Consider the following 27,189-nt stretch of genomic DNA (forward strand, 5'->3'; position numbering starts at 1 on the left):
AATGCAGTTTTGACTAGGCAAAACTGAATTACAGATATCTGCAATGACGTCATTGAAAACGACATTCAACTCATCACACATCTTAAATGACAATTGCAGATATCTGTAATTCAGTTTTGCCTAGGCAGAATGAAGGTTAAAGATATCTCAAATGTCATTATGACTCATGGGCGTCGGAACCATTGTATGTGGGTGGGACAAGACCCACCCACTTTTTAAGACCATTGATATTGGACCCACTCACTTTTACCGTCTCTAATTCAGCATTTGTCTAATCCCCCCCAGGTGATGCTACTCCACAAACCACCAACAGAGCATAAAAAATACCAAAAATAAAAATATTTTTTAAAACATCGCCAAGTAAAACGCTGCGTTTATATAGAACGGTCTCTTTACGACCACAACAAACGGGACACTTTTCAGACGCGCATTCCGACTTCGCTTCAGCGCCAGGCGCAAGTCAAACGAGCGTGGAAAAGGTAGCCTAGATGACGACGAGGTAGCTTCAGCTGAACAACAGTGAACTTTGGTCAGATGAGATGTTGTCAGGCTTTGTCAGTAAATCTCCAATCAGCCGTTAGGCTATAGCCTACTGTGCTCAAAGCGTGAACTCACGAATTGCTCGAGCAAATGCGCCGGCGCGCACTGCATATTACTTTATGATTGCTTAACTAAAGCGCAAAAGAAACTACGGGCATGCACTGTCGTTATTCTGTTGTAAATAAAGTCATGAAATTACCAAACATGCGATTAAAGCTGCCTCAAAACTGTGCATGCATGTATGTATTTGTTGACATGGTTTTAAAGCTATTGTTATCCAATTTGTTGGACTTAAAACGTCTTAAAATGCATATATGTACACCAAGGAAATCAAAAATTTTCCCCTAGCATAATACATTTTGTGACCTCGATAAATATAAAACCCTGCGTACAGCCCTGCTTCTTTTCTATCTAACGAAATCAAAGGTAATCGTGTATTTGTCCAGCAGTTGTGCGCACTTTGGGACTAAACTTTGTATGCACTGTGTGATCAATGTGTGAAAATAAATGGGAGCAAAAACGCGATTGAATGTAAAGGTTTGTGTCTCGTTCTATTAAAAAAAATTGATCTTGGCATTTTATCTATCTATCTATCTATCTATCTATCTCTCTCTCTATATATATATATATATATAATTGCATAAAAAAAATTTTGAAGGGAGGACCCACCCACATTTTTTTTGCTTCCGACACCCATGTTATGACTAGTGATTATGGCATGGTGCCAATCAGTGCTAATTACGAGTTAACAGGTGCGATTTGAATGATTAGAACAACAACACGCTCTGCTCCCGCCTTAATGTGCCGGCCTAATTTGCATAAAGATATCTGCAACGTCATTTCGCCTAGTCAAAACTCTAATTCGAGATATCTGCAATTACATTTTGACTAGGCGGAATGAAAGTTACAGATATCTCAAATTTCAGATATCTCTAATCAAAATTCATTTCAAGATATCCATAACTTGATAATAGATATCTACAATTAAATTATGACTATCCCTAACTCCAGTTTGAGATATCTACAACGCCATTTTGACTAGTCATAATTCCGGTTACAGATATTTACAACGTCATTTCGCCTAGTCAAAACTTAATTTGAGATATCTGAAAAGGAACAAGTAGATATCTTGAATTGAGTTGAATTAAAGATATCTTGAACTGGAGTTGTGACTAGTCAGAATCAAATTGTAGATATCTCAAATTGGAATTACAGATATCTACAATTCAGTTACAGATATCCGTAATTCACATAGTGGATATCTGCAACTGAATTGTAGATATCTTTAATGATAAACCCCATACAAATGAATGGCAAAAGTGACGTCATTTGTCCTAGGAAGAATGTCTTTGTGGATATCTGAAATGACAATTATGGATAGGAAGAATGTAGTTGCGGAGATCCGAAATGTTCTTTTCGGCGAGGCAAAACTGAAATACAGATATCCGCAACACATATCCAGTCTAGCTGTTAAATGTTAAAACGGCTTGCCATACTAAGCTTTATAATGGCAGTGAACAGGACCAGGCATGTGCACATATGGTCATAAAAGGGGTCAAGCACCTGCCTGAGAGAAAGGTTTTTTTTTTTTTTTTTTGGATAAATATAATTGCAAATAAAACTATAAGTACAATTATGAATAATACTACAATTATAAATGATTGGATCAAATTTCGGACAAATAAGTGGTCTGGGAATATTTTAATTGTACCAAAATACAACACACATTTTATATAAAAGTATTTACACAGTAAATATGAAAAGCAGAAGAAAATAGTGTAAAAGCTACAATTAAAAAAAAAAAAAAAAAAGGCTAGAGAAAATATAGGGAAAAAATGTACACAGATGATGAAAAAAAAAAAATTCCAGGCTAGTATATATTTATATATAAAAAAAAGATTTAAAACATTGTCAGTGTCCTGCACTGAAGAGTGCTAGTTTGTCTGTTGATATATTTGCATACAGTCTCAACATCATAAACAAATGCTTGTGTCAAGATTTTGTGTTCTTACCAAAATATTACCAAACACAAAACACTGTTCATCTTTCACCTTTTCTCTCATTTAAAAATCATTTTGAATGAGAGAAACTTTATGTCTAATTAAGTTTTACTTGTGTTATTTAATCAATACAAACTGCACAGTTTAAGATACAGTAAAACTTGCAAAGAATTGTAAAAACTTCGAGATAAGAGTTATGGACATTGCAACTGGTGCAAAGATCCCTGACAAATGTTTTAGCACCTTATTTAGCACCTCACCAACAGGGTATTTATGTCTTCTTACACAGTGGTTGCTTGATATACAACAAATACAGACATAGCTGCTCGTGGTTCATAAAGCTCAGATGTGCAAGATTTCCTGAGAAGAAATTAGATTAATCAGACATTTTTGAGGTGAAGGGAAGAGAAATGCCCAGGCGAACAAGTACTTAGGTTACATAGTACAATTCGTCATCATGAAAATGCTTGGAAATTTACACTGTATGCTTCAAACCAGAGTGTGAGAACACGGTGAAAGAGACAGAAAAGATTCCTGAGGGTTTATGGCATGCTACATCCAAAGAAGTCTGCACCAATGTAGCGCGGGAAACCTTCCAAAACCTTACGATGCTCTGGGTCAAACTTCCAGTACTGTCGGCGACTGATGAAGACGGCAAAGCCTGTGGGGTATACAACAATTTTACATGATCTCATGTAAGAAAAAGTATTAATGAGAAACTTTTTTTGCATTTATAAACCAATGTATTTATACTTTGCATTTATAAATTGTAAACATGAGGGTGCACAAGTAGTATGTGATAGAACAAAACAACTGACACCGACTGTTGCTGCTGAAACATCGCCCTCTTCTGTCAGATGTCTATCACCCTTACCAATTAAAGGTGCTGTAGAACGTCTTTTTAAAAAATGTAATATAAGTCTATGGTGTCCCCTGAATGCATCTGTGAAGCTTCAGCCCAAAATACCCCATAGATTTTTTTTTATTCATTTTTTTAATTGTCTATTTTGGGGCATCATTAAATATATGCCGATTCAGGCTGCGCGACCCCTTTAAATCTCGTGCTCCCCTCCCCCGGAGCTCGCGCTTGCCTTAACCAGCATAAACAAAGTTCACACAGCTAATATAACCCTCAAAATGGATCTTTACAAAGTGTTCGTCATGCAGCATGTCTAATTGCGTAAGTATGGTATTTACTTGGATGTTTACATTTGATTCTGAATGAGTTTGATAGTGCTCCGTGGATAAAGCTAACATTACACACTGTTGGAGAGATTTATAAAGAATGAAGTTGTGTTTATGAATTATATAGACTGCAAGTGTTTAAAAAATGAAAATAACGACAGTCTTGTCTCCGTGAATACAGTAAGAAACGATGGTAACTTTAACCACATTTAACAGTACATTAGCAACATGCTAACAAAACATTTAGAAAGGCAATTTACAAATATCACTAAAAATATCATGATCATGGATCATGTCAGTTAATATTGCTCCATCTGCCATTTTTCGCTATTGTTCTTGCTTGCTTACCTAGTCTGATGATTCAGCTGTGCACATCCAGACGTTAATACTGGCTTGTCTAATGTCTTGAACATGGGCTGGCATATGCAAATATTGGGGTCATACATATTAATGATCCCGACAGTTACGTAACAGTCGGTGTTATGTTGAAATTCGCCTGTTTTTCGCAGGTCTTTTAAACAAATGAGATTTATATAAGAAGGAGGAAACAATGGAGTTTGAGACTCACTGTATGTCATTTCCATGTACTGAACTCTTGTTATTTAACTATGCCAAGATAAATTCAATTTTTAATTCTAGGGCACCTTTAAAACTGGCAGAGAAGTAACAAATCAAATGACTGCTTATGACATTTCTCTCCAATTCCCACTCCTGGATTAAACTTGAAGCACTATAATTTGGCAGCAAATCAATGTGAAGCTCACCAAAATAAGAAAATGACCACAGTACAATTGTACACAATCATATTATACTGAATTAAGAAGGTATTTATGAGTCACTTTACTCCAGTTTTATCCACTAAAAGTCTGTTTAGTATAATGTAGAAAATGTTTGTTTATTTCTGGGTCAAAGTGACTCAAAATGATGAAGTCATTTAAGTAATTTTGTTCATATGTCACACATGTTCATGTGCAGCAGTTACAAATAGATTTAGATTCCATATGACTGTTCTGAGATTAAGGATGTCCAATAGTGACAAAAAAAAAAAAAAGATTTTTTAAAATTTAAAAAAAAAAAGTATTGTGTTAATGATTACTGTAAGGAATGAGGCTGGTCTCCATTCAGCAGACCACCAGAGGGAGCCCTCTCCTGTAGCCATGAACTGTTCCTTATATGGTTACTTCCTGTTATTATAGCCATGCCTTACCAACAGACAAAGTATTGCCTGTCATTTCACTGCCTTATTGAGCAGTTTTCTATTGCCTGTTTCGTTGTTTTGTCGTTATGACCATTGTACCTTTCTTATTGGATTACTGTTTTTGCTCTGTTTGCTTGGTTGGATTGATTACTTGTCACTGATTACCTTGCCTACTTCATTGAATACATCTCTGTTTTGGAATTGTTTACTGAGTTTATTAAACTTGGGTTAAACTTGGGTAAACTTGCGTTTGGGTTCTACCTTCACCTCCATGTCTAGTCCTTCACAATAACATTCATACTCTCATATATGCCAACATTTTCAAGTTCTTCGTATTCTGTCCAGTGGTTAGTTTGCAGCAGTGACAGAATTAATTTTTCCATTGAGCGGGGTTAACTTTTACGTATAAAGGTAAATTAACTGTTACCTTTATAAGACCATTTTTTTCTAACCTTAGTAGATGTATCCATTTTCTTTTATGTCCATTCTTCCATTTAATTAACAAATTCAATCAAATCAATAAGACACAGTCAGGCTGTAACCAATCAAATTAATTCAGTATCAACAAAATCCATCTCTGAATTACAGAGGTGGCACAGACTCTGCATCTGAAATGGCATTTAGATGTATTTACACAGACTGTTTAATGCAGCTCATGTAGTTACTACAGCATATACTGTTTTATTAATGTTTTAAGACATTTAGAATATTTAAATATGAAATTATTTGAAAACTGAAATTATACTTTTAATATGAACCGAAAACTGCCAGTAGGTGGGGGCAAGTCATTGAATCATTCATTCAAACGGTTGGTTCAAAACAGCTGATTCATTCAGAAATGAAGCAAGTGATTTATAAATGGGTCATTGAATAAGTCACTCGATTCATTCAAAAACGCAATTCAGCAAACTTTCTTAACTTAATTATGTGACCTGATTTCTTTCATGTTAATATTAACATTCACTGATATGTATTAAAAAAGGCTGAGCTGGAAGTACCATTGGCATCCTGGAAGGCAGCATCAATCTCATCAGGGATGCCCCACCAGTCCTGCTGAATTCTGCGTGCGAAGGCCGTGTCCACTCTGTTCTCTTGGGGATCCAAACGCCAGTAGTTTCCTGACTTGAAGAAGTACGTATGGTGGCCGTAGTGCTCCTTTAAGCGCAGTGCAGCCTGAATGTGTGTGACAGGGAGGCCTAGAGTCTCCAGAGGTTTCGGTCCTATTATCTTGTGCTCTGCATCAAACACCCAGTAGTTGGAACCTTACAGAGGACACAAGAGAAATGGTGTGTTATAAATATGACTGCATTAATGAATGATTTTAATTCAGTGTAACTATATTTCATTTTAGCATTATATGTTTGCTTATCTGCAAATTCACTGCACTTTGATAATGGCAAAGGCAAATGATAAGACTCAATAATTTAAAGAACTACAGAATTTTTCTCCAATTACACAATTTAATAATATACAGTATTAAATATTTGTCTACTGTAAAAAATAAATAAATAAATAATAATAATATGATATGTATTAGGCTATCTGCATGTTGAAATTCGGAATGAAATGGAAATTCACTATCCATTTTCTAAATCTATATTTTTATATTTTTTTCAAAAATATCAAAATAGTGAGGATTAAACAATGCATCTATATGTTCAGTATGTGATTAGGGCTGATTTTTTTTTTTTTTTTGTAATTGCTCGAAAAAAAAAAAAAAAAAAATAAGGGCTAGGTGATAATCCTGATTATTTTTAGCCTTTTGAATGATATTCAATATTCTATGATGGCTTAAGAAGATGTTCTTTCAACTGTGGTTAGATAAATCAGTATAAAAATGTACTCTATAGCCCTCTAAAGCTCTAAAAGTACAGAATCTCAATAGATTAGATTTTTTATTGACCTTAATTTATGAAAAAGTGAATTTGGGACTTTAAATGGGATCCACAAACACCTTTTGTCTATAAAATTGTCTTGAGTCACTATCACAGGTGCTCCCTCTAGTGGTGATGAAGTACATTTACAGCAATACAATGTACCCCATGTTTGAACCTATGCTAGTCTAAATGAACTGAATTTCAACCAAATTTTCAATCTTGAAAAATTACATTTAATTTCATTCACTGAAAATTAATTCAGATAAAGTACCATCTCAGCTACAGCAACCACATATAAGTGTACAATTCTGTTCAGATACTGTACAGCACAACACTTGTGTATTTATCTGTTGTTAGTAGCACATGTTCAACATGGTCATGTTTTATCATGCCCTGTATTAGAGGCACAATTCAGGATGCTTCATATATGGGTCAAGGGGAAGTACCGCACCACCCGTCACCATGTGTAGATATGAATATAACCAGGCCTGTCTGATCCTGTCTTCCAACCACAAATCACCACAGTCAGCTACCAGTGCTGAACTCACCCACCTTCAAAGAACCAGATATTGCCCTTTTTGTCTTCATAGGCGGCGTCTATTTTCTCTGGAATGCCCCTCCAGTGTCGGGAGGCCAGGGCAGGGTATCCCGCCTGCAGACGGCCCTCCCTGATGCGCCAGGCATAGCTGGCCTTGAAGAAGAACAATTCCCCACGGATTATAGACACAGCGTCAAAATCTGTGTGACAAGCGTTAGGCTACAGGCAGTGACAGTGGGAGAAGAGGAGATGGAATAACGGGAGTGAAAAAAGCCACTTGGTTTAATACAATAATCATTGTAATACAATAATAATAATAATAACATTGAAAATATTTAACAAAAAATATTTATGAACTGTCCCTGGTTTTCTTTAAAAAAAAAGAGGTTAAAGTGAATAACCTCTTGTATAAGTGAGTAACCACTTGTATAATTGTTGTATTATATTCTAGTATTATTTGAGCTGTAAAGCGGTTTAAATCGTCTTGTTTAGGTCATTTTAGGGTTTAAGGTTTTAATTTGTAAAACTGGATATAATTTCATAAATAAAAGGTTAGTAAGTGTTTTTTTACACTAAAATGTTATACGCCTATACTATTGAAACAGTAAGTATTTCAATGTTAACAGATTGGCCCCATTCACTTCTATTTTAAGTGCCTCACCGTAAGCTCATATATATATATATATATATATATATATATATATATATATATATATATATATATATATATATATATATATATATATATATATATAAATAAACTTTATACTGTTGATGTTGCTGCTGACATTCCTTCAATGTTAATAATAATAATAATATCTCAAGTGTAATTGATCGCAGATGAACTGTGAAGTGGGATGATGTGTTCAGCGACTCACTGCACTGGTGATAATATCATTGGTTTCCACAGGAATTTGGGGCGGGGCTTGCGGACGGGGGCCATAGAGGTATTGGATCCCTTTCTTGTCATCCTCACTGAGCTGGAGGGGATAGGAGAAGCTGTAAAATGGGGACATTATGGCTCCAGGCTCCAGAGAATGCTGTAGACCCAGGACATGGCCAAACTCATGTGCTGCCACCTGAAGAAGATCTGTTCCTGTAGGATGATAAATGAAATTATAATTATAATTTCCACAGAAAAATAATTTGGTTTTCAAATGTGATCTTAAGGAATGATTGTCATTTTGTTTTTCTTATCTTTTCTGATCCGTCAATATCTGGTGCTTCTGCATCGGTTTCTGTAGTAATGATGCAAGTGTTAACAGGATGCCAAGAGACTTACTTTTACAACAGCTGAGTGTTGCTGTCAGTGTGGAATGAGAGATGTAAAACTAGAAATTTTGCTTCTGCTCATGTGTCATGACATCTCACTAAAAATGTTACACAATAACACAAACTTGTATGATGTCACACACAAGTCACACCTCAAATGATTAAAAAAAATATCAGATTTTAATCAGATCCCATCAAATCAAATCCCATATGGATGTGGATCGTGTTTGAGATGTGTCAGATATGCAAAAAAAAAAAAGAAAAAAAAAAAGAAAGAAAGAACGTATCAGAAATTATCAGGAACTTTTTTACTGAAAACAGAATCTATGATACATTTACTGATTCGTTACCAAGAAGGTGTGTTATTTGTATCAGGGATTTGTTATTATATTTATTATATTTAAGTGAGTAGCAGGCAGTGAAGCAGTAAGATGAGGATTCTATCTTTACAACTTACCGAGGTCATTGCCCACTGTCCAGGACTCATCATAGTCAAAATGAATATCTCCCTCTCGATGCGTCCTTGGGAAAAAAGCATGAGCCAGGATCCCACCAGGGCCATCAAAGGGCAAATTATCACCATGCCAGTACCTAATATAGGACATGTAGCAATACTTTAAAGTTTTTCCATATATTAATTTATTTAGTTTTATAACTAAAGACATAAATAAGATATTAAAAATTAATATCAGTGGTCAAGAAAAAGCTATTTTATTCTAGATGAGGATGGTCACCCCTCATTATCACTGCTATCTTGAGATCACATGTCTAGCAGAATGCTACTATACTATACTATATTGTACTGTAGTATACCACTCCACCATTTGGGTCAGTGATTTATTCAGCAAGAATGCATTATCAGAAGTTGACAATAAAGGCATTTATAATTTTACAAAAGTTTTCTATTTCAAATTAATGCTGTTCTGTCATGACAACTCTTGGAGAGATTTTCATGGTAATGGATATGGCAATGTAATGTATTTAATCTTGGCGGAATAGATCTGCTACGCTGCTGCTGCTGTCGATTATTGCTGCTGCTTCTGCAGAGCATGTACAGAGACTTGCTACTGCCAATACATTCACAGACATTGCTGTGAGCATGTAAGACATGCTGCTGCTGCTGCACATGTAACATACATGAAATTAACCCAGTAGCAGATCTATACAGGTGGAGCTGGGGAAGGTGAAGGGTTTCTGAAAGTGCGCTGCAGACTGCTAACAGCAAACAATACCAAGTATTTGAATGATTGAGCAGCAAGCTCATTGGCCACTGACACCACAGCAACCAATCAGTTGTGCTATGTAGATAATGATGTGATCACTACCAATGATTTAAGGACCTATCAGCCAGCACCATCTAGAGTTTCATGCCAGAACTTTGTATTTCTTTTAAACTTTCTATTCATCATAGAATTCTAAAAAAAAAAACTATCACAGTTTCCACACAAAAAAATATGCAGCACAACTGTTTGCAACATTCATAATAATAAGACATTTTTCTTGAGCAGCAAATCAGCATATTAGACTGATTTCTGAAGGATCATGTGACATAAATACAGGAATGGCATTTTATATATTATAACATATGTATTATTATTATTATTATAACATATATTTAATATTATATTTAATATAATATAACATATATTTAAATAGAAAACAGATAGAGAATGAGACTTTTTCAAAATAATACTGTTTGTCTGTATTTTTGATCAAATAAATGCAGCCTGAAAAGCGTAATTTTCCCATGTCGGTTATTTCGGTTTTTTAATCCTGTTAATACTTCCCCCTTAAAAACATAACTGCGTGTGTAGCCACGTGACTCCGCCCAGTCCAGTCAGTGGCATAAAAGCAAAACACGGAGGTGAACGCCGGTTCAACACATAGTGATGGCGCGCGAGCGGTGAGCCTTGCGTCTTGACTAAACTTTGTCAGTTGTATTTGTTTTATGGTTTGGACATTCAAGCGATTAGACGATCGGATGTGTATTATTATATCGATCTACCGCGCTCGCATAGATATATACATATATCTATGCCGCGCTCGCGCAGCTGCATGTGGCACGAACACTCATACAAACAGCTGCGCAAAACGTGAAGATCGCGCGCACACAGAGGAACGCAGAAACTTGTTGTCAGTTTATTCATTTATCACTAAAATAGCTTAGAAACTCAAAAGTTATAGCATCTATTTTTTCTACTTTTGAAGGAACTATTTACAACCCACAGCTTCACAATTAATAGAGAGACGGTATGACTAACTCACACACGCAATCACTACTGGTACTGTGCTAATTTATCTTTATCTGATTTACAACGAGCAGAAATCTGTAAGAAATGTTACAAACCATAGATAAAATAACTGCTGATAGTGAGCTATGATGTCAGATCACTCTTTCAACAGGAAAAAAAATATCCCACCTTAATAGTCAATCATAGGCTATTTACAGTACAAACCTTGTCAGTGAACTATGAGGGCAAAAAAAAAAAAAAAAAAAATCAGAAATAAAATAATCGTTCATTAATCGTAATCGAGGTAAAATGTTCAATTAATCGAGGTTTTGATTTTAGGCCATAATCGTCCAGCCCTACTTGGTGAGCATAATGGACTTCTTTAAAAAATATAAAAATTATTACAGTTCCCAAACTTTTAAACAGTAGTGTACATAGTACTCTATTGTAGCATATTGTACTGCACTGTACTATATTGTATTGTATGTACTATACTTTTCTGTTCAATAATATCATGCAATATTATAGCTATACTGAATACCATACTAATACTCACTTTACCTTGCAACCATATTGTATTATGGACACTTTGCAGGATGAATTAATCAAGGATGACAAATAAACCTGTGATGAGGGTATTTCAGAAATAAGTTCAACCAAGAACACGATTTGAGAGCTTGGCATTTATGCCAACAGATGTCAGGATGAAGTCTTATTAGTTGTTTAGGAAGATGAAGATGAGCTGAAGGCCTAAAAATTACAAAATCCCCAATCCTTCACTTTGTTACACCTAAGCATAGTGAAACATTTTTTTTTTTTATTATTGTTACCTTGTGAAGTCAATGACTATGTCAGCCTCTTGGTTGATAATCTCAGTAAAGGTGAGGGGTGTGACATCACTCCAGACCTTCAGAGCTTCCTTTAAAACTCGCCTCACTTTATCCTCGCTCATTTGCCACGGGAAGCGCTGGATTCTGAACACAGAAAGAAACCGTCATGCTCAAAGTTTATCAACAAAAACATGTGATCACTTTTGCTCCTGCATAAACACATTGTGTTACAGACCACCAGCCTTTCAGTGCTGGACCACCAACCGACACAAACCCACATCAGAGGCCACCAGTGATTCATTTTTACTATTCATCACCATAGGCATCTGTCTGGGGAGCATGTCACATGATCTCATAATGTGTTCTGATTGGTTATTTTATGAGCATAATGAAACTGTGTTTGTGGTGGTATTATTTGAGCAGCTTTATAACCCAGTTCTCTGACAGGAGCAGAACTCAAGAGGAATCATGTAACCTCAAACAAACACTGTATCATATGTTCTAAATCTTCACTTACAGCTTGGGCATAATTATCTTTTTATTATAGTCATTTACACAAATATGAGCACTTAAGCATTCTTCAAATTTTTTTTGTTGAACAGCAGTGTATCTCAAGTTAAAAACAACTTATAAAAGCTGTTTCTACTTGTATCAGAAATGATTTAAAAATGCACATTTTAATAAAGGAAGCCAAGCTTTATCAGAGGGCGCACACACCTGTCTGTGTCATGGAATGTGTCTCGATTCAGCCCCTCCAGCTTAGCTTTTCTGATACAATTTTTAATGCTTGTGTAACGGACGTAGGCCGGTAAGAGCTGTGAGTGTAAACCTCACTCCCCTGAACTTTAGCTTCCTTGTTAGAGCACCTGACTCCTATGCCGGCGGACCTGGGTTTGAGTCCCACTTAGAGTGGACGGGCTCTCTTGGCGATCCGATCCAGCTCTCGCCATACTTTCCGGTCTTCCGCTTTCTTTTTCAGCTGTTCTATGCCTAAGCCAGCCACTTTTGATGGTGTCAAGCCAACGTGTTTTTTGGTGGCCTCTTTTATTTTTTCTGCTAACCATGCTGAGCATCATTGCATTTTCTAGTGAAGCCGTTCGCATCACATGGCCAAAGTAGGTGAGCCGCAGTTTGGTATTTTTCCCTCAAGTGACATCTCTGGTTTGATGTGCTTCAGGACCTCTGTTGGAAACCCTCTCTGTCCATGGTATCCTTAGGAGCCTTCTCCAACACCATAATTCAAAGGCGTCAATCCTTCTACGGTCAGTTTTTTTCAGAGTCCAGCTTTCACGTCCATATATTGATACAATTGCCTGGACTAACCTGCATTTGGTTGAGATTGATGTCTTTGCTTCTCCAGATTTGGTGCATGCTTAGCATTGCATTTGTGTGTGTGTGTGTGTGTGTGTGTGTGTATGTATGTATATATATATATATATATATATATATATGGTAACACTTTACTTGAAGGGGTGTGCATAAGACTGACATGACACCTTCATAATCATGACATGACACATGTCATGAATATGAAGGAGGTTTTATGCATGTTTATGACAACTGTCATTAAGTGTCATTCGCTCAATTATGTCATTTTTAATGCAAAGATGACTTTGTTTGAGATGTCTTTGTTACGACAACTTGACATAAACCAACACATCATAACCTGTCAGTGTCTTTGTCATGACAACTTGACATCATTTAGCTTTATGGGTTAACATTGCATTAAACTGTCATGTAGTTGGTTTTGACATTGGCTGTCATGAGGCCATTATAATAGTGTCATAAATATGTATCTTGAGCTCAAGTACAGTGGTACAAATTGAACTTGTCATTAAATTGTCATTAAGTGACAATACTCTGACAAATAATTTTATAACAGCATCATGACTATTTTTTTTTTTTAAGTTTCCACCAACAGAAGGTCAGATAATAGACAATTTCAAATTTCGTAAAAAAGATGACACTGTTATAAAATAATGGTAACACTTTATTTTAGGGTCTTTTAACTAATTGCTTATTACTATTAGCATTCATATGGCTAAAATATTGGCTATTTATTAATACTTATAAAGCACATATTAATGCCTTATTCTGCATGATCTTATTCTACATTCTTAATCCTACCCAATACCTAAACCTAACAATTAACTATAATAAGCAGTAAATTAAGAGTTCATTGAGGGAAAAGTCATAGTTAATCGTTTATAAATGTGTTCCCTATACTGAAATGTTACCAAAATAATGTAATGTAATGTTAACCCATAAAGCTAAGTAGTTTTTTTAAGTTTGATAATTAATCTGCTATGTCATGTTTATGACAGGTTATGATGTTTTGCTAATGTCAAGTTGTCATGACAAAGACACTGACAGGTTATGATGTGTTGGTTTATGTCAAGTTGTCGTAACAAAGACATCTCAAACAATGTCATCTTTGCATTAAAAATGACATAATTGAGCGAATGACATTTAATGACAGTTGTCATAAAAATGCATAAAACCTCCTTCATATTCATGACAAGTGTCATGTCAAGATTATGAATGTGTCATGTCAGTCTTATGCACACCCCTTCAAGTAAAGTGTTACCATATAGGTATATATAATGTAAGCATCTAGTTTTTCTTATAATGTCCCATTCTAATCCACATTGTAAATACCCCTCTACTATTCAGCCATAAAAATGCTACACAAAGAAAAATCCAGAGCAACACGACCATACAAAGAAAAGAGTGTATCCTTCATCTTCCACCGGATGCATACACATGTGCTGCCTGTGAATAGATTCTTGTACAAATGTTGCTGATTGCTTTCTTTTTCAAAGACGGGCCTTTTCTCCCTCACAGGTCTGACTATAATGCCCCTGCATTCCTCCACATAAACTGCCTGCTAAAGTATGATCATAACAGAGATAGAAAGTACTATCAGCACACAAACATTACCATTCATTCAGATATAGAAAAACAATGGGGGAAAGGACCATTTTGTTGAAAACAAAAAGGCTTTGAATCACTGAAAAGATCTGGGCCTTGTTTTAGTTCACTTCTGATCATTTGTTACTATTTTGCTTAGTGTGAATGGAATAACATGAGGCAGGACAAAAGCACCTACTGAATACTAATGAAATCATACAATTAATATTCATGATGTTTTATAATTGTTCCCCCCACCCCCTCCAGTTTTTAGTGGATTTATATGCTAATATAATTAATATATTATGTATTACTTATAATTTTATAGTATTTTTATAATATACTTTTTTTTTTTGTACTTACTTGTAAGTGAGGTCAGTTTTTGGCCAGCGTCCTCCAAAAATCACAAAGCGTTTCTGTCGGGGGTGCTTGCTGAGATGCACCTCTCTCTGGTCGGGGTAGTCTGGGACGCCACAGCGCAGTGGACCTGCACCCCCGGAGCTGTTCCTGAGTTGGGTGTTGAGCTGTGGCTCACCCTTTGCTTGAGGTTTAAAGGTGTCCTGAGGGTGGAGGACCCTGTCTCTCCTCTTCTCAGAGTGCAAATGAGGAATCTGTGACAAACCCTGTCATGGAAAGATGGAAGACCTGCATGAACTTAATGATGGTTAGCTAGTTAGCACTGCTGGTAGATGCCATAATTACAAGGCATTTAAAAGTAGTTGTGTATTGGAGAAATCAAGAAATTCCTTCCGTGAGGCATTTGACTCATAACTTTTAATGGGGGGAAAAAAACATCTAATTTTACTATTGTTTCACTCTGTGACTTTCATCTCTGCTCTAGCCTGTTACACTCTAAAAACTGCTGGGTTAAATATGGACAAACCCAGGGATTGGGTTGTTTTCACCCAGCCATTTTTTTCAACCAATTTTGGATTTATTTTTTTAGCCAGCAAAATAGTAATATAGTAAAAGGCATGTTTTTGCTCACCCCCAAATAGGGGCAAATTTGTGGGGTATTATAAGCTGAAACTTGACCAGACCAGAGACTTATAATACATCTTGTGAAAGAGGGCATAATAGGTGCCTTTTAACCCAACCTGCTAGGTTTGTCCATATTTAACAGTTTTGAAACTTCATTGTGTCACTTTCATGTCATTGCCTCCCATTGGATGAATCGCTTACAGTATGTTGTTATGCTCTTGTGAGTGTAAGTGAAGTTTAATGCAAGCTCCATAAACTGGACACTGGCATTCAAAAGTTTGGGGTTAAAGTAAGATTTTTTTTTTCTTTTAAGAAATGAATACTTTCATTCAGCAAGGATGCATTAAATTGATCAAAAGTAACATTAAAAACATTTAGGGCCCTATAATACACCCGGCGCAATGCGACGCAAGGCGCAGCGCAAGTGTGTTTGCTAGTGTGCGTCCGGCGCCGTTCGCGTTTTCCCGTTCAGCGCCACGTCCTTAAATTAGTAAATGCATTTGCGCCAGTTAGTGCGCCCATGGGCGTGCTGGTCTAAAAAAGAGGTGTGTTCAGGCGCATTGCCGGCGCATTGCTATTTTAAGGAGCTGAAAATAGACTGCGCCATAGACCAACTCAAACCTGGTCTAAAGTCTAAATTCAATGGCGCAATATTTTTTTGTTAGAGCGCGTTGGTAGAAACTGCGCCTCTGGGCGCGTCCACAGTGCGCGTTGACTTTGCTTATTACACACAGGGATGCGCATCACACAAACATGCCAAACATTAAAAACAAAAGGATTACAGTGTAAAAGAATATTATTGTGTAGGCTACATAAATATAAAAAAGTAATGATGAATAGTCATTAAGTGTATTAGAATTAGGCTATCTATTTTCAATTCAGCCTATTACTACTTATAATGATGAACGAAATTGGCTAATTAATTGAACAATCGTGCCAATACACACATATATATATTAACTGATTTATCGCGTGTACGCCATGTAAATAGCAATCCGCCATGGCGCGAGCGCATCTCGCTCTTAAAGGGAATGGGAGATGACACTCTGATTGGTTTATTGAATGTTACGCCCATTACTCATTAAGAGAATAGGGACAACCCATTTCAAAAATGCGCCCCGGCGCACGGACCGTTTTTCCGTCGTTAAAATAGCAAAAGTGGATTTGGACACGCCCTGAGTGCACCTGCGCCGTGCGCTTTACACTTTGCGTTTAGATCGTTAAAATAGGGCCCTTAAAATGTTACAAAAGAACAGATTATTTCTTAAGAATCATGTGACAATCATTCACAGGAATAAATTACATAGTAAAATATATTAAAATAGAAAAAAATTGTAATAATATTTCAAAATGCAGCCTTCATAAACATAAGAGACTATTTTCAAAAACATTGAAAAATCTTACCGACCCTAATCCGTTGAACGGTATTGTACTGTATATCAAAGTAAACAGAGTAATTGTTCATGACATATTTATTTATCTGAAGTCTGTTGTCTCAAATATGATCAACTGGCATTAGATTAAAAAAAAAGGTTTGATATAATGACCCCTTTGGCAAGGCAACAGTTCATGATAATGAACATAAATATGTTCAGGAACATTAAATAAAAACAAACAAGCCAAACCGACATAATCTGATACAAAAAGCCAAATCATGTATTTTCCGTGGTTGATGCTGTTTACTTACTGTGAGATATAATTGCGGATGGACTGCTTAGTGTCTCTAAACATTCTTTGGAGGAAATGGCTGTTCATTAACATGGGCGTTAAAGACAGAGAAAAATGCCGTGGGCAGCACTGTGGTGCTTTTAGGCAGAATTTTGAGCCATTTATAGAGGCTTTAAACTTCAGGATGCTTCAGCTTTCATGTAAAGTCTTACCTTTTACCCACTTTTACCAACCCCAGATGTCTAAATACTTAATTTACATGAATCATCATCAGAACCAAAATTTATTTCAAAAAGTGAAATGTTACAATTTAAAGAATTTAAGTTTTTACAATGCTAATTTTTATGTTGGGACTAGGAGAAAAGCACAGTTATGACAAGACTATTGATACCCTTGTTTTTTTCCTTACTGGTTTACAAATGTATTATAAAATGTTTAGGACTTTTGCAAAGAAACAGCAAACAGGCTAAACGTTTTCCCCTCTGTGACCCCGTGTCTCTCTACCAGGGACGGAGGCTCAGCGGTGACTCCTCATGCGTGAGGCAGAGCTGCTATATTGGAGACAATGCCCAGCAGGAACTATGGAATGTGCCCTGTTCTCTGAGAGAGACTTTCTACCAGCATGCTGATTTCAACACATTCATTATCCTATTTGTGTTTTGAATTAAGTTACAGGTATTGCTTACTGTATACTTGATAGTTAATTCATTCAATGACAAATAACGGAGTCCACAATAAAGAAAGTTCTATATATATTGCATTTCAGGACCATTTATATTCACAGAAATATTCATTAAAAGTGTATGGCATCATCTTTTGTTCATTTAAAATATTTACACTAAGCACTTACACTATAGAGCTCAATCAAATGTCATGGTCCAAACTGATTACAAAGTGAAATTCAAACCAGATGCTTGATTAAATTTTGTATTTTCTCATTTGTTTATCTCATCATAACATCTAACTGTATTATGACTCCTGACCTATCAGTGGGAGAGATCGGCCATTACCATGGAATAACACACACATTCCACATCTGGCATATACAAAGATGAGGTGCTTTTTGCATTGTTCATTTACAATGAAAAAGTTTTTAGAACTCCAGTTCAAAGTGTATTTGTGTATGACCCATTTCTCAAAAATCGAGGGCAAGTTACGACCCATTTGGCTATACTATGCAGGGGGGAATGAAGTCAACACAATAGGTCGCTTTTTCGTGTGTGTAATCTAAAGAGAAAGCATTGCCCAAGGTGCCCTGATGTTCTGCCAAGACGCAATCCCCAAAGTTTAAGCAGTTTATTCCATTAAATGTCTGAGAAGATTAAAGCAACAAAATCACACTAAAATGGAAACCAAGGTAGTGGCATGAGACAGGAATGCTATGGGTTTACTGCAGTTACTGGAAGTAAGATCAGACTGAATTTTGAAATATGTGTGAGAATGTAGCTGTTCACTTTTTTCAACATTGTGTAAATGAACCGTCTGACACTAGACTAGAGCTACTGAAAATACCTTTTAGAGTGGGATCAAAATTCTGGGTCAGTGGTTAATAGGTTCACAGACATCAGACAGGGAGAGAAAAAATTGTCTCAGAGTTTGAAAGCTAGCCAACAATGCTTTCTGATTCATTTTTTCAATGCTGGAGATATTGAGTCAGCGTTTTTCCCGTATAGTTTGACTTAATTTATGTTTCAGATAAAGCCAAGCTATAAATGCTGCTGTGTCCTTTCATGTGTGGTTAAATATGCCAGTGGAGGTCTATGCTAGAGCCTTACTCCCATAGAACACTGACTGTCTATGCCTAAAGCTCCCACATCCCCCTGCCTCACTCTTGTGTTCACACAGGCTTTCAGCAGAGAGGAAATCCTGATAAGAGGTCCTGGCATGGTGCATCTGAGGGGTTTGTTTGCCCCTATGTCCTAGATTTCTGCAAAACACCAGCAGAGATCCAGAATCACAAAATTCAGGTTAATCACATCTGAACTGTACAGAAACCGGAGGAAGATTGATAAAGCTTGATATTGTGTGAATATGGGACCATTATGTTGCAAAAAATGTCAGGTACTCGTGTAGCATAATGGATGAATTGATAGGATTTTTCTCATTGCTTTCAACTAACTCAGATGAGAGTACAAGCCACTTTCAGTAGCAAAACAGTGATTTAAAGGGTTAGTTCAAGCAAAAATGAAAATTCTGTCATTAATTACTCACCCTCATGTCATTCCACACCCGTAAAACCTTAGTTCATCTTCGGAACACAAATTAAGATATTTTTGATGAAATACGAGAGGTATATGACTCATCCATAGACAGCAATATAATCAACACTTTCAAAGTCCAGAAAGGTACTAAAGACATTGTTAAAACAGTTGACGTGACTGCAGTGGTTCAACCTTAATGTTATGAAGCGACGAGAATACTTTTTGTGCACAAAACCAAAACAAAAATAAATTTATTCAACAATTCCTTCTCTTCTGTGTCATTCTCATATGTTGTTTACGTCCAGCGCTCTCAGGTTCTACGTCAGAATGCCAACTCATTATCGGCTTGCTCCTGCGTCATCATGATCACATGAACAGCGTCTCCCAATACTGAGCCAGTATTCAGATGTAAGCCTTCACGGTGCTTACTGTGTCAACTGTGTAAGGATAATGACGGGGAATAAAAGAGATTGTTGAATAAAGTTGTTTTGGCGCACAAAAAGTATTCTCGTCGCTTCATAAAATTAAAGTTGAACCACTGCAGCCACATTTACCGTTTTAATGATGTCTTTAGTAACTTTCTGGACCTTGAAAGTGTTGATTATACCGCTGTCTTTGGACGAGCCGATACCGCTCGGATTTCATCAAAAAAAAAAAAAAAAATCTTAATTTGTGTTCTGAAGATGAACGAAGGTCTTACGGGTTTGGAACGACATGAGGGTGAGTAGTTGACAAATTTCATTTTTGGGTGAACTAACCCTTTAAAGCTTACATGTGTAAGTTTACTTTCTATCCTATATGACAATACAGAGTCGGCTGCAAGTAAACCAATTTGCAGGTTGATTTTTCATAAAAATATAAACGGTAATTCTGTGGTGTTAAAGCATTTCTTAAAGCATTTATCAGTTTTCTCCAAGGAATATTCTGGGTTCAGTACATGTTATGCTCAATGGACAGCAATTGTGGCTTACTGTTGATTACCACAAATTTACATTTCCCTCCTTTTCTTTTTTAAAAAAATAAATAAATAAATATTACAATGGAAGTGAATGAGACCAATATGTAAACATTAAAATATTCACTCACTGTCTCGAGCGAAATTGCATTCTCTCTGATGTCACAGAACACAGACTCAGGAGAACGGTAAGTACAATGATGAAACAGGGTGAAATTATAAAGCAAATGAAGCAAATCACAGCAACCAGAGTGGATGAGGATAAAAACCTTCCAGACAGGTAAGGGCACCACACACACCTTGATCATTGCTGCTGATGATAATAATAATGTCTCATATCTTTGTAGGAGTTGAGCAGACAATAATGGAGGAAATGGGAATCCAGGGAAGCAGGAACAGATGAATGGAGCACAGGCAGAGAATACAGGTAAGTAGATCCAGGTGAGTAGCATACTCCCGGTAGGCATGTCCTCACGCCATAGATGGAACAACCGGGGAGGGGGGCGGGCATCCTGGAGGCTTGACAGGGCGGGGCCGGCAACTCCGCCGCGGGGCCGGCAACTCCGCCACGGGGCCGGCAACTCCGCCACGGGGCCGGCAACTCCGCCACGGGGCCGGCAACTCCGCCACGGGGCCGGCAACTCCGCCGCGGGGCCAGATCAAGGACTGAAGGGGAATTTAGAGCGGACTCAAAGGTGGGTGTGGCCTCTGGAGCAGACGTGTGTAAGAGCAGGCTCAGGGGTTAGTACGGGCTTGATACTGGACTCAGGGGCTAGAGTAGGGCTGACCGATATATCACATGCGATTGTCACGTGCATTTCGTCAGTAAAGCCGGTTCCCTGATTACCGCGAAATCGCCATCACCTGCTTTCAAATGGAGTGCCATTTAATAGACAGAACCGTAGATCACTGACAAGCTACGCAATATCGCGGTCATATCGCAGATGAATCGCCTTCGATAATGAACGCGATATTGCATGTGACAATCGCATGCGATATATCGGTCAGCCCTAGGCTAGAGCAGACTATGGAGAAGACTCCAGGGCTGGAGCAGACACTGGAGTGGACTCAGGGGCTGGAGCCTTATCTGGGCCCCAAAGACATCCCCTCATACTCCACCAAAACTCCTAAGGGCACATGCATGTTTGCCATGATGGGACGAGGCTCAGGCATGGTGGCCATGATGGGACGAGGCTCAGGCATGGCGGCCATCTTGGGACGAGGCTCAGGCATGCCGGCCATCTTGGGACGAGGCTCAGGCATGCCGGCCATCTTACGGGCTCTAGGGAATACTGGAGACTTTGGTTTGGAGATTTTATGGTTAGGATTGGACTTTGGGACTGGAGTGGGCTTGATGGAATAAACCGCCTGTGCCAGAAGGGCTGGAGTGGGTTGGGGTGGCAGCAACTGAGTTTTGCTGGCGGCAACAGTAAGAGGATGAACCACTCAAGCACATGATCTATGTATCGTGCTAAAGTACTTGGGGTAGCACATGCTGGTACTTGGAGAAACAGCTGGTCATCTAGACCACTCTAGAAGACTGTTTTCATTGTTTCATTATTCCAAGGTGCCTGGTGCAAGCTGAAGGAACTCTTTAACAGAACTCGATCAGGCAGCCATCTTGGGTTATGGAGAGAAGGAGAGTGACAGGATCAAATGAAATGGAGCTCATGGTTGTTGTGCCCTGTTATTGTCTGGTCTTCTGTGACAGAACAGACTCAGGAGAACGGTAAGTACAATGATGAAACAGTTTATTATCCAACAGGGTGAAATTATAAAGCAAAAATCACAACAACCAAAGTGGATGAAGATAGAAACTTTCCAGACAGGTAAGGGCACCACACACACCTTGATGATTGCTGCTGATGATAATGTCTCTTATCTTTGTAGGAGTTGAGCAGACAATAATGGAGGAGATGGGAATCCAGAACAAATGAATGAATGGAGCACAGGGAGAGAATAGAGGTAAGTAAATCCAGGTGAGTAGTGGGCAACAATATACATAGTCCAAGTTAGTGAGAGCGAGACCAGACAAGGCCTGTGTGTGTGGTGCTGGCTTTTATGGAGAGCTGATGAGGATGATGGCAGACAGGTGTGTGATTGGGTAGTGCATGCAGGTGATTATCAGGGAGGATTGTGGGAAATGTAGTGCACAAGAGGAAACAGGCATGGTGACTGGTGATCCTGACATCTGAATAGGTGCTTTTTTTAATGAGTAATTACTGCGACTGTTAAAAAGTATGCTCTATATATAGTATGAATGTGTGAAGCATGAATGCAACCCAGACTTACTGCATTCGTCATTTTGTCTTGTAATGTGACTGGATGTGCACTTTAGAATCTCGCCAGCAGTGGTAAGTCATCCGGATACTTTTTGCACATTGTTTTATATATATATGAGTTTAGACACAACTCTTTTCACAAAATGTTTTTCGCCTACTATAGAGTAGTATGCATATTTGTATACAGCCACTGTTTCAAAAGACTGTTTTAGTGAAAAGAAATTGCTGACTAACCTTTACAGTGTACATACATAACTCAGTTTTCAATTTTGTTTCATGACAAACATAACGGTGGAAAGCCCTCAAATGACCGTAAAATTAAGAACTTTACAGTTCAAACAGGTTTTAGGAGAAATCATTTTAATCACCATTATGTCACAAATGCTGATAATAGAGTTCAACTTGATCTGAACCCATAAGCATCCAATCTAGTCCAACACAGCAACACTGGATCAACCAATGGTGTGAGTTTGGGGGTGGGGCTGGAGCTATCTGTTTATCCAACCACTGGAAAACGTGGGAGACATGTTTGGAAACAATCATTATTTTTCTCAGTTTGATGAATAGTGATGCAGAAATCACAATGCACCTTTAAGAAACAAACATCTAAATCATAACTCATTAAGCAAGATTATTTCAGGGCCAACGGAGTCAAGCTCTCCTTAAAAGGTTACTACTTTAAGTAAAAAATTAAGGTAAAAGGATCATGGTGTATGTTGGAATATTGTATGATTTAGTATGATAGTTGTCAGCCCCTCCTCTTTACACATTTATCAAGAGTACTTAAATGAGTCTTTTGACCATATAAATACCTTTTGGATGGTTAGAGTGCAGGATGAAAGATCAGGGTCACTGTCCAATCTGGTTTACAGACATCAGACAGGGAGAGAAAAAAGAAAAGCTAATCCTTACACCAACATATCACAACTTTTCATGGCAAGATAAATGAAGCTTTAAAGGATTACCATTTGAAAAAATATTCACAGGTAAATCCCCTAGAAGCTGCAACTGACTTTGGGAGTGATGAGTGTTCCAGTGCAGGACTAAAGAAGACTTTCAAGTAGCTTTCAGTGATAAGCTCCCAGATAGTGTTTATGCACCAGTGCTCATGTTAAACTTTATCCACAGCAGCTCAGTCCTCTATCTACCAGCTGTAGTAAATGTTTCAAAGTTTGGATCAATCCTTGAAGGATTTTGGCACCTGGCTTATTCACATAAACCTACTTTCTCCCTCTCCCACACACACATATTCCTCCTGTGGCACATTCAGGAAGTCATGAAACTGATATCATACTTTCCTTGAATGACCCTGTCAAAATCACAGCAGGGGCATTTTCCCAATAAGTTAAGATGAGTGAGACACCTGACCTTGACTAATATACGTAAACCACAATGTTGCTTTTGAAATGCTGTTTGATTTGCAGGCGAATTAACTTATACATCAGAGGCTGTGTTACAGAAACTTTTAAATGTACAATATGTAACTTTTTGCCCTCTACAGGTTTTTTTATGTAATTTTTTGAGTTTCGCTTTGGCTCTGCTATTCTATGCGGATGATGGTTTGTGGTGTACCCTTTGTTACAGATGATCATTTTATGAGAGCGAAAGTCATATTGTGACATCAAAACTCCCTCTTTCCTCAAATAAATAAATAAATATAAGGAAAAAAACGGGAAAAAAGTATAGGAAATTGAAAAGCATTATAGGACCCGGACCAGTCAAATCTTTTCTTAAATCTTAAATTAAAAAAGGCAAATTGCCTAAGTATACAATTTCCCATGTAGTCTTAAGTTAAGATGCAACAATCTAAAAGAGATCATCTCAAGATTACCAAACAGATAAGGTTCTGAGTTACATTTCTGTATTACACAGTATCTTAAGCACACATAATTTGATCATACATACAATTTTTAAATGTAATAATAAGTTGCCCCAAATTAGGGCTTTATTTTTGCAAATAGGACTGAATAGGACTGGGATGTGAAAATAATAATAATAAACAAAGCATTTTGAATGCCACGGCTGACAAACTACACTACACTCTATTCTCTTTCAGCAGGCGACGTGCATGGGAGCATGGGGCCAAAATAATCGTAACAGGAACAAGGACAGTGCGGTTTCTGTGAGCAGACTATCACATTCCCTAAATTCTCTCTACAGTAGGCTATGCATCCGTGTGTGCGTGAGAGAGGGAGTGTGTGTCCCTCCAGATGGCACAGAAACACAAACTTGCCCATGCCTGCACAATCCCTCGCTCTTTTGTCATTGCTGGGGGAACAAACTGACAGCATTATATATAAGTTTTACACCTGAGTCATTACAGACACAACACTAAAAAGCCATTCTTCAGTACTCATATTATGATCACAGTTTGACGACTATGTCATTTTAATAAGCAAACAAATACATCAAATATGGGGCATAAACAGAAAGCCATAAAGAAAGCTGTAAGCTTCTGAGTATATTTTAAATTGATGAAAAATACTTCTAAAGCATTTAATGGCAGTTAAAAAGTTAAATGAGATAAACTTGCTCTCATAAGCATTCTTTACTAATCCTAATCATAAAACGTTAACAAACCCAGATGAAACTGACAGGTTCTGGCTCGTAATGTAGAGGATTCAGACGCCGTTTTACAATGATTGATGATGATTATGTATGACCCAGTATAATGTGAGTCTGGTAACAAGCCAAAACTCAACAAATCTAGCTTTGTTCATATTGCTCTATTTGTCATGTTGCATGAAAGTAAAATAAAAAGCATTTTATTAAACCTTTTAAAATAAATCTCAAATTTTAAACTTTTGAAAAAAAAAAAAATGTATAAGAACTAAACAGCAGCCTACCGGTTTTTAAGAGCTGGAACGAAACAATGCATTCAAATGTATGAAATAAGAGTACTGGTATTAATAAACTCACCGGGGGCTCTTTGTGCTTCATCACTCCTCGCCCCCCATGCAAAGGCATGCATCTCACGGTCAGGAACACATGCAGAGCGAAAGCGCCTGACAGAAGCCCGGAGACCCGCATCCTCCTCCTGTATCCTCGAGCACCGCTGCTGGAAGTGGAAATGCGTGAGAATAGCGGTGCAAACACCTCGCGCAATGCCTGTGCGACTGCTGCTGCGGAGACTGCAGCAATTTATGTGCAATGATTTCTTTGTTCTCTTTCCTCAAATACACCGGCTTTTTTTTTTTTTTTTTTTTCTTATGGGCCGGAGTGACAATATTGCCCTGTCTCACCACGTGATTTTAACTCTTCAGCCTCTGAAAAGAGCTGATCAACTGAGCTTTATGTGCCACTCATTATACATAGCCTAATCTAGTGCATACAAAACGCCCTAATTTTGTCAGATTTGGAAAACTTCTAAATGTAATTTCCACTAGACCTTATTTAATCACTAATTTGCATGTTCTCTAAATGTTTAACATTTTAGGTCAAGCCTAATATTTTTAGGTAGATATCTACAGGGGAAGAAACTGCAGAATAATATTTGGTTAGTAGGCTATATTTTAAAGAATATTTATATATTTATATATTATATATTTTTATAAATAGCCTACACAGGGTACAGAGCTAATGCCAAGTTTACACTACAGGGCTATTTCATGCATTCTGACTTATTTACACTGTTAAAGAGTTGCATTCTCATGCTAAACATGGCCAAAGTTTCAAAACACCAGCTGGACGTATGACGGAGTATTTCTGAGTCAAATCCACTACTTCTTCCGGTTTCGGTACAGGATTCTGAGAGTTATTTTTTTTTTAATGTGTCCTGTATGACGTCAAAAGAGAGCGAAATTCTTGTATAGGCACTTCTCCCTGATAACACATCACCCAGAGCAAGAGCAAGAGCATGCCCATGAATGCGTTTCATTAGGGATACAGAAGCTGAGAGATTTTTCAACAATGGCTGTGTCCCAATTCAGGGGCTGCACCCTTTAAAGGCTGCATACATCATTGAGGCATTCTCATTTAAGAAAATTACCCGTTAGATTGCAACGTAAGAAAGAAATTAGTCAAGTCAAGTCAAGTCAAATTTATTTATATAGCGCTTTTACAATTGGTAATTGTTTCAAAGCAGCTTTACATATTAGAAGCACAGAAAAAAGGGAAGTGGTTAAAAATGAGCTGTACAAACAAGCGTGGTAATATGTAACATATACAAGATGGTGCTACATTAAGCCAATGTCGGCTGACTCCCAGGGGTGGAAAAAAACCCTAGGAGAAAAACCCAGCGTGCTAACACTGGGAAAAAAGTCCTAGGAGGGAAAAAACCCCTTGGAAGATATATATAATATATGTAAATGGATATGGAGATCAAAATCTGAATTATACATTTTTATTATAGAGATTAAAAATAGATGATATATAAATATATGTTAGCGGATACAGGGATTAAAAATCTGAATTATAGATGCAGCCAGAACTGGATCTGTAGGCCCATTGTCTCCTGGGCTACGTTGTAGTCAGGTCCAGACACAGGTTCTCCATCTGATCTGGATACGGCCTGGATCCAGC

General features: G+C 37.5%; 1 protein-coding gene across 1 annotated transcript; it reads right to left on the reverse strand.

Moving 5' to 3' along the window:
- Positions 1–2,222: 2,222 nt before the first annotated feature.
- mmp11a (matrix metallopeptidase 11a) lies at positions 2,223–25,870 on the reverse strand. Its single transcript, XM_048210561.1, has 8 exons — positions 25,588–25,870; positions 14,945–15,204; positions 11,672–11,815; positions 9,068–9,201; positions 8,217–8,434; positions 7,353–7,557; positions 5,922–6,185; positions 2,223–3,201 (listed from the first exon to the last, which is right to left on the reverse strand). Exons 1-8 carry the CDS (start codon positions 25,696–25,698, stop codon positions 3,083–3,085), a joined length of 1,455 nt encoding a protein of 484 aa, XP_048066518.1. The 5' UTR covers positions 25,699–25,870; the 3' UTR covers positions 2,223–3,082.
- Positions 25,871–27,189: the final 1,319 nt, after the last annotated feature.

Source organism: Megalobrama amblycephala, linkage group LG12 (genome assembly GCF_018812025.1).
Source record: "Megalobrama amblycephala isolate DHTTF-2021 linkage group LG12, ASM1881202v1, whole genome shotgun sequence".
Classification (NCBI taxonomy): domain Eukaryota; kingdom Metazoa; phylum Chordata; class Actinopteri; order Cypriniformes; family Xenocyprididae; genus Megalobrama; species Megalobrama amblycephala.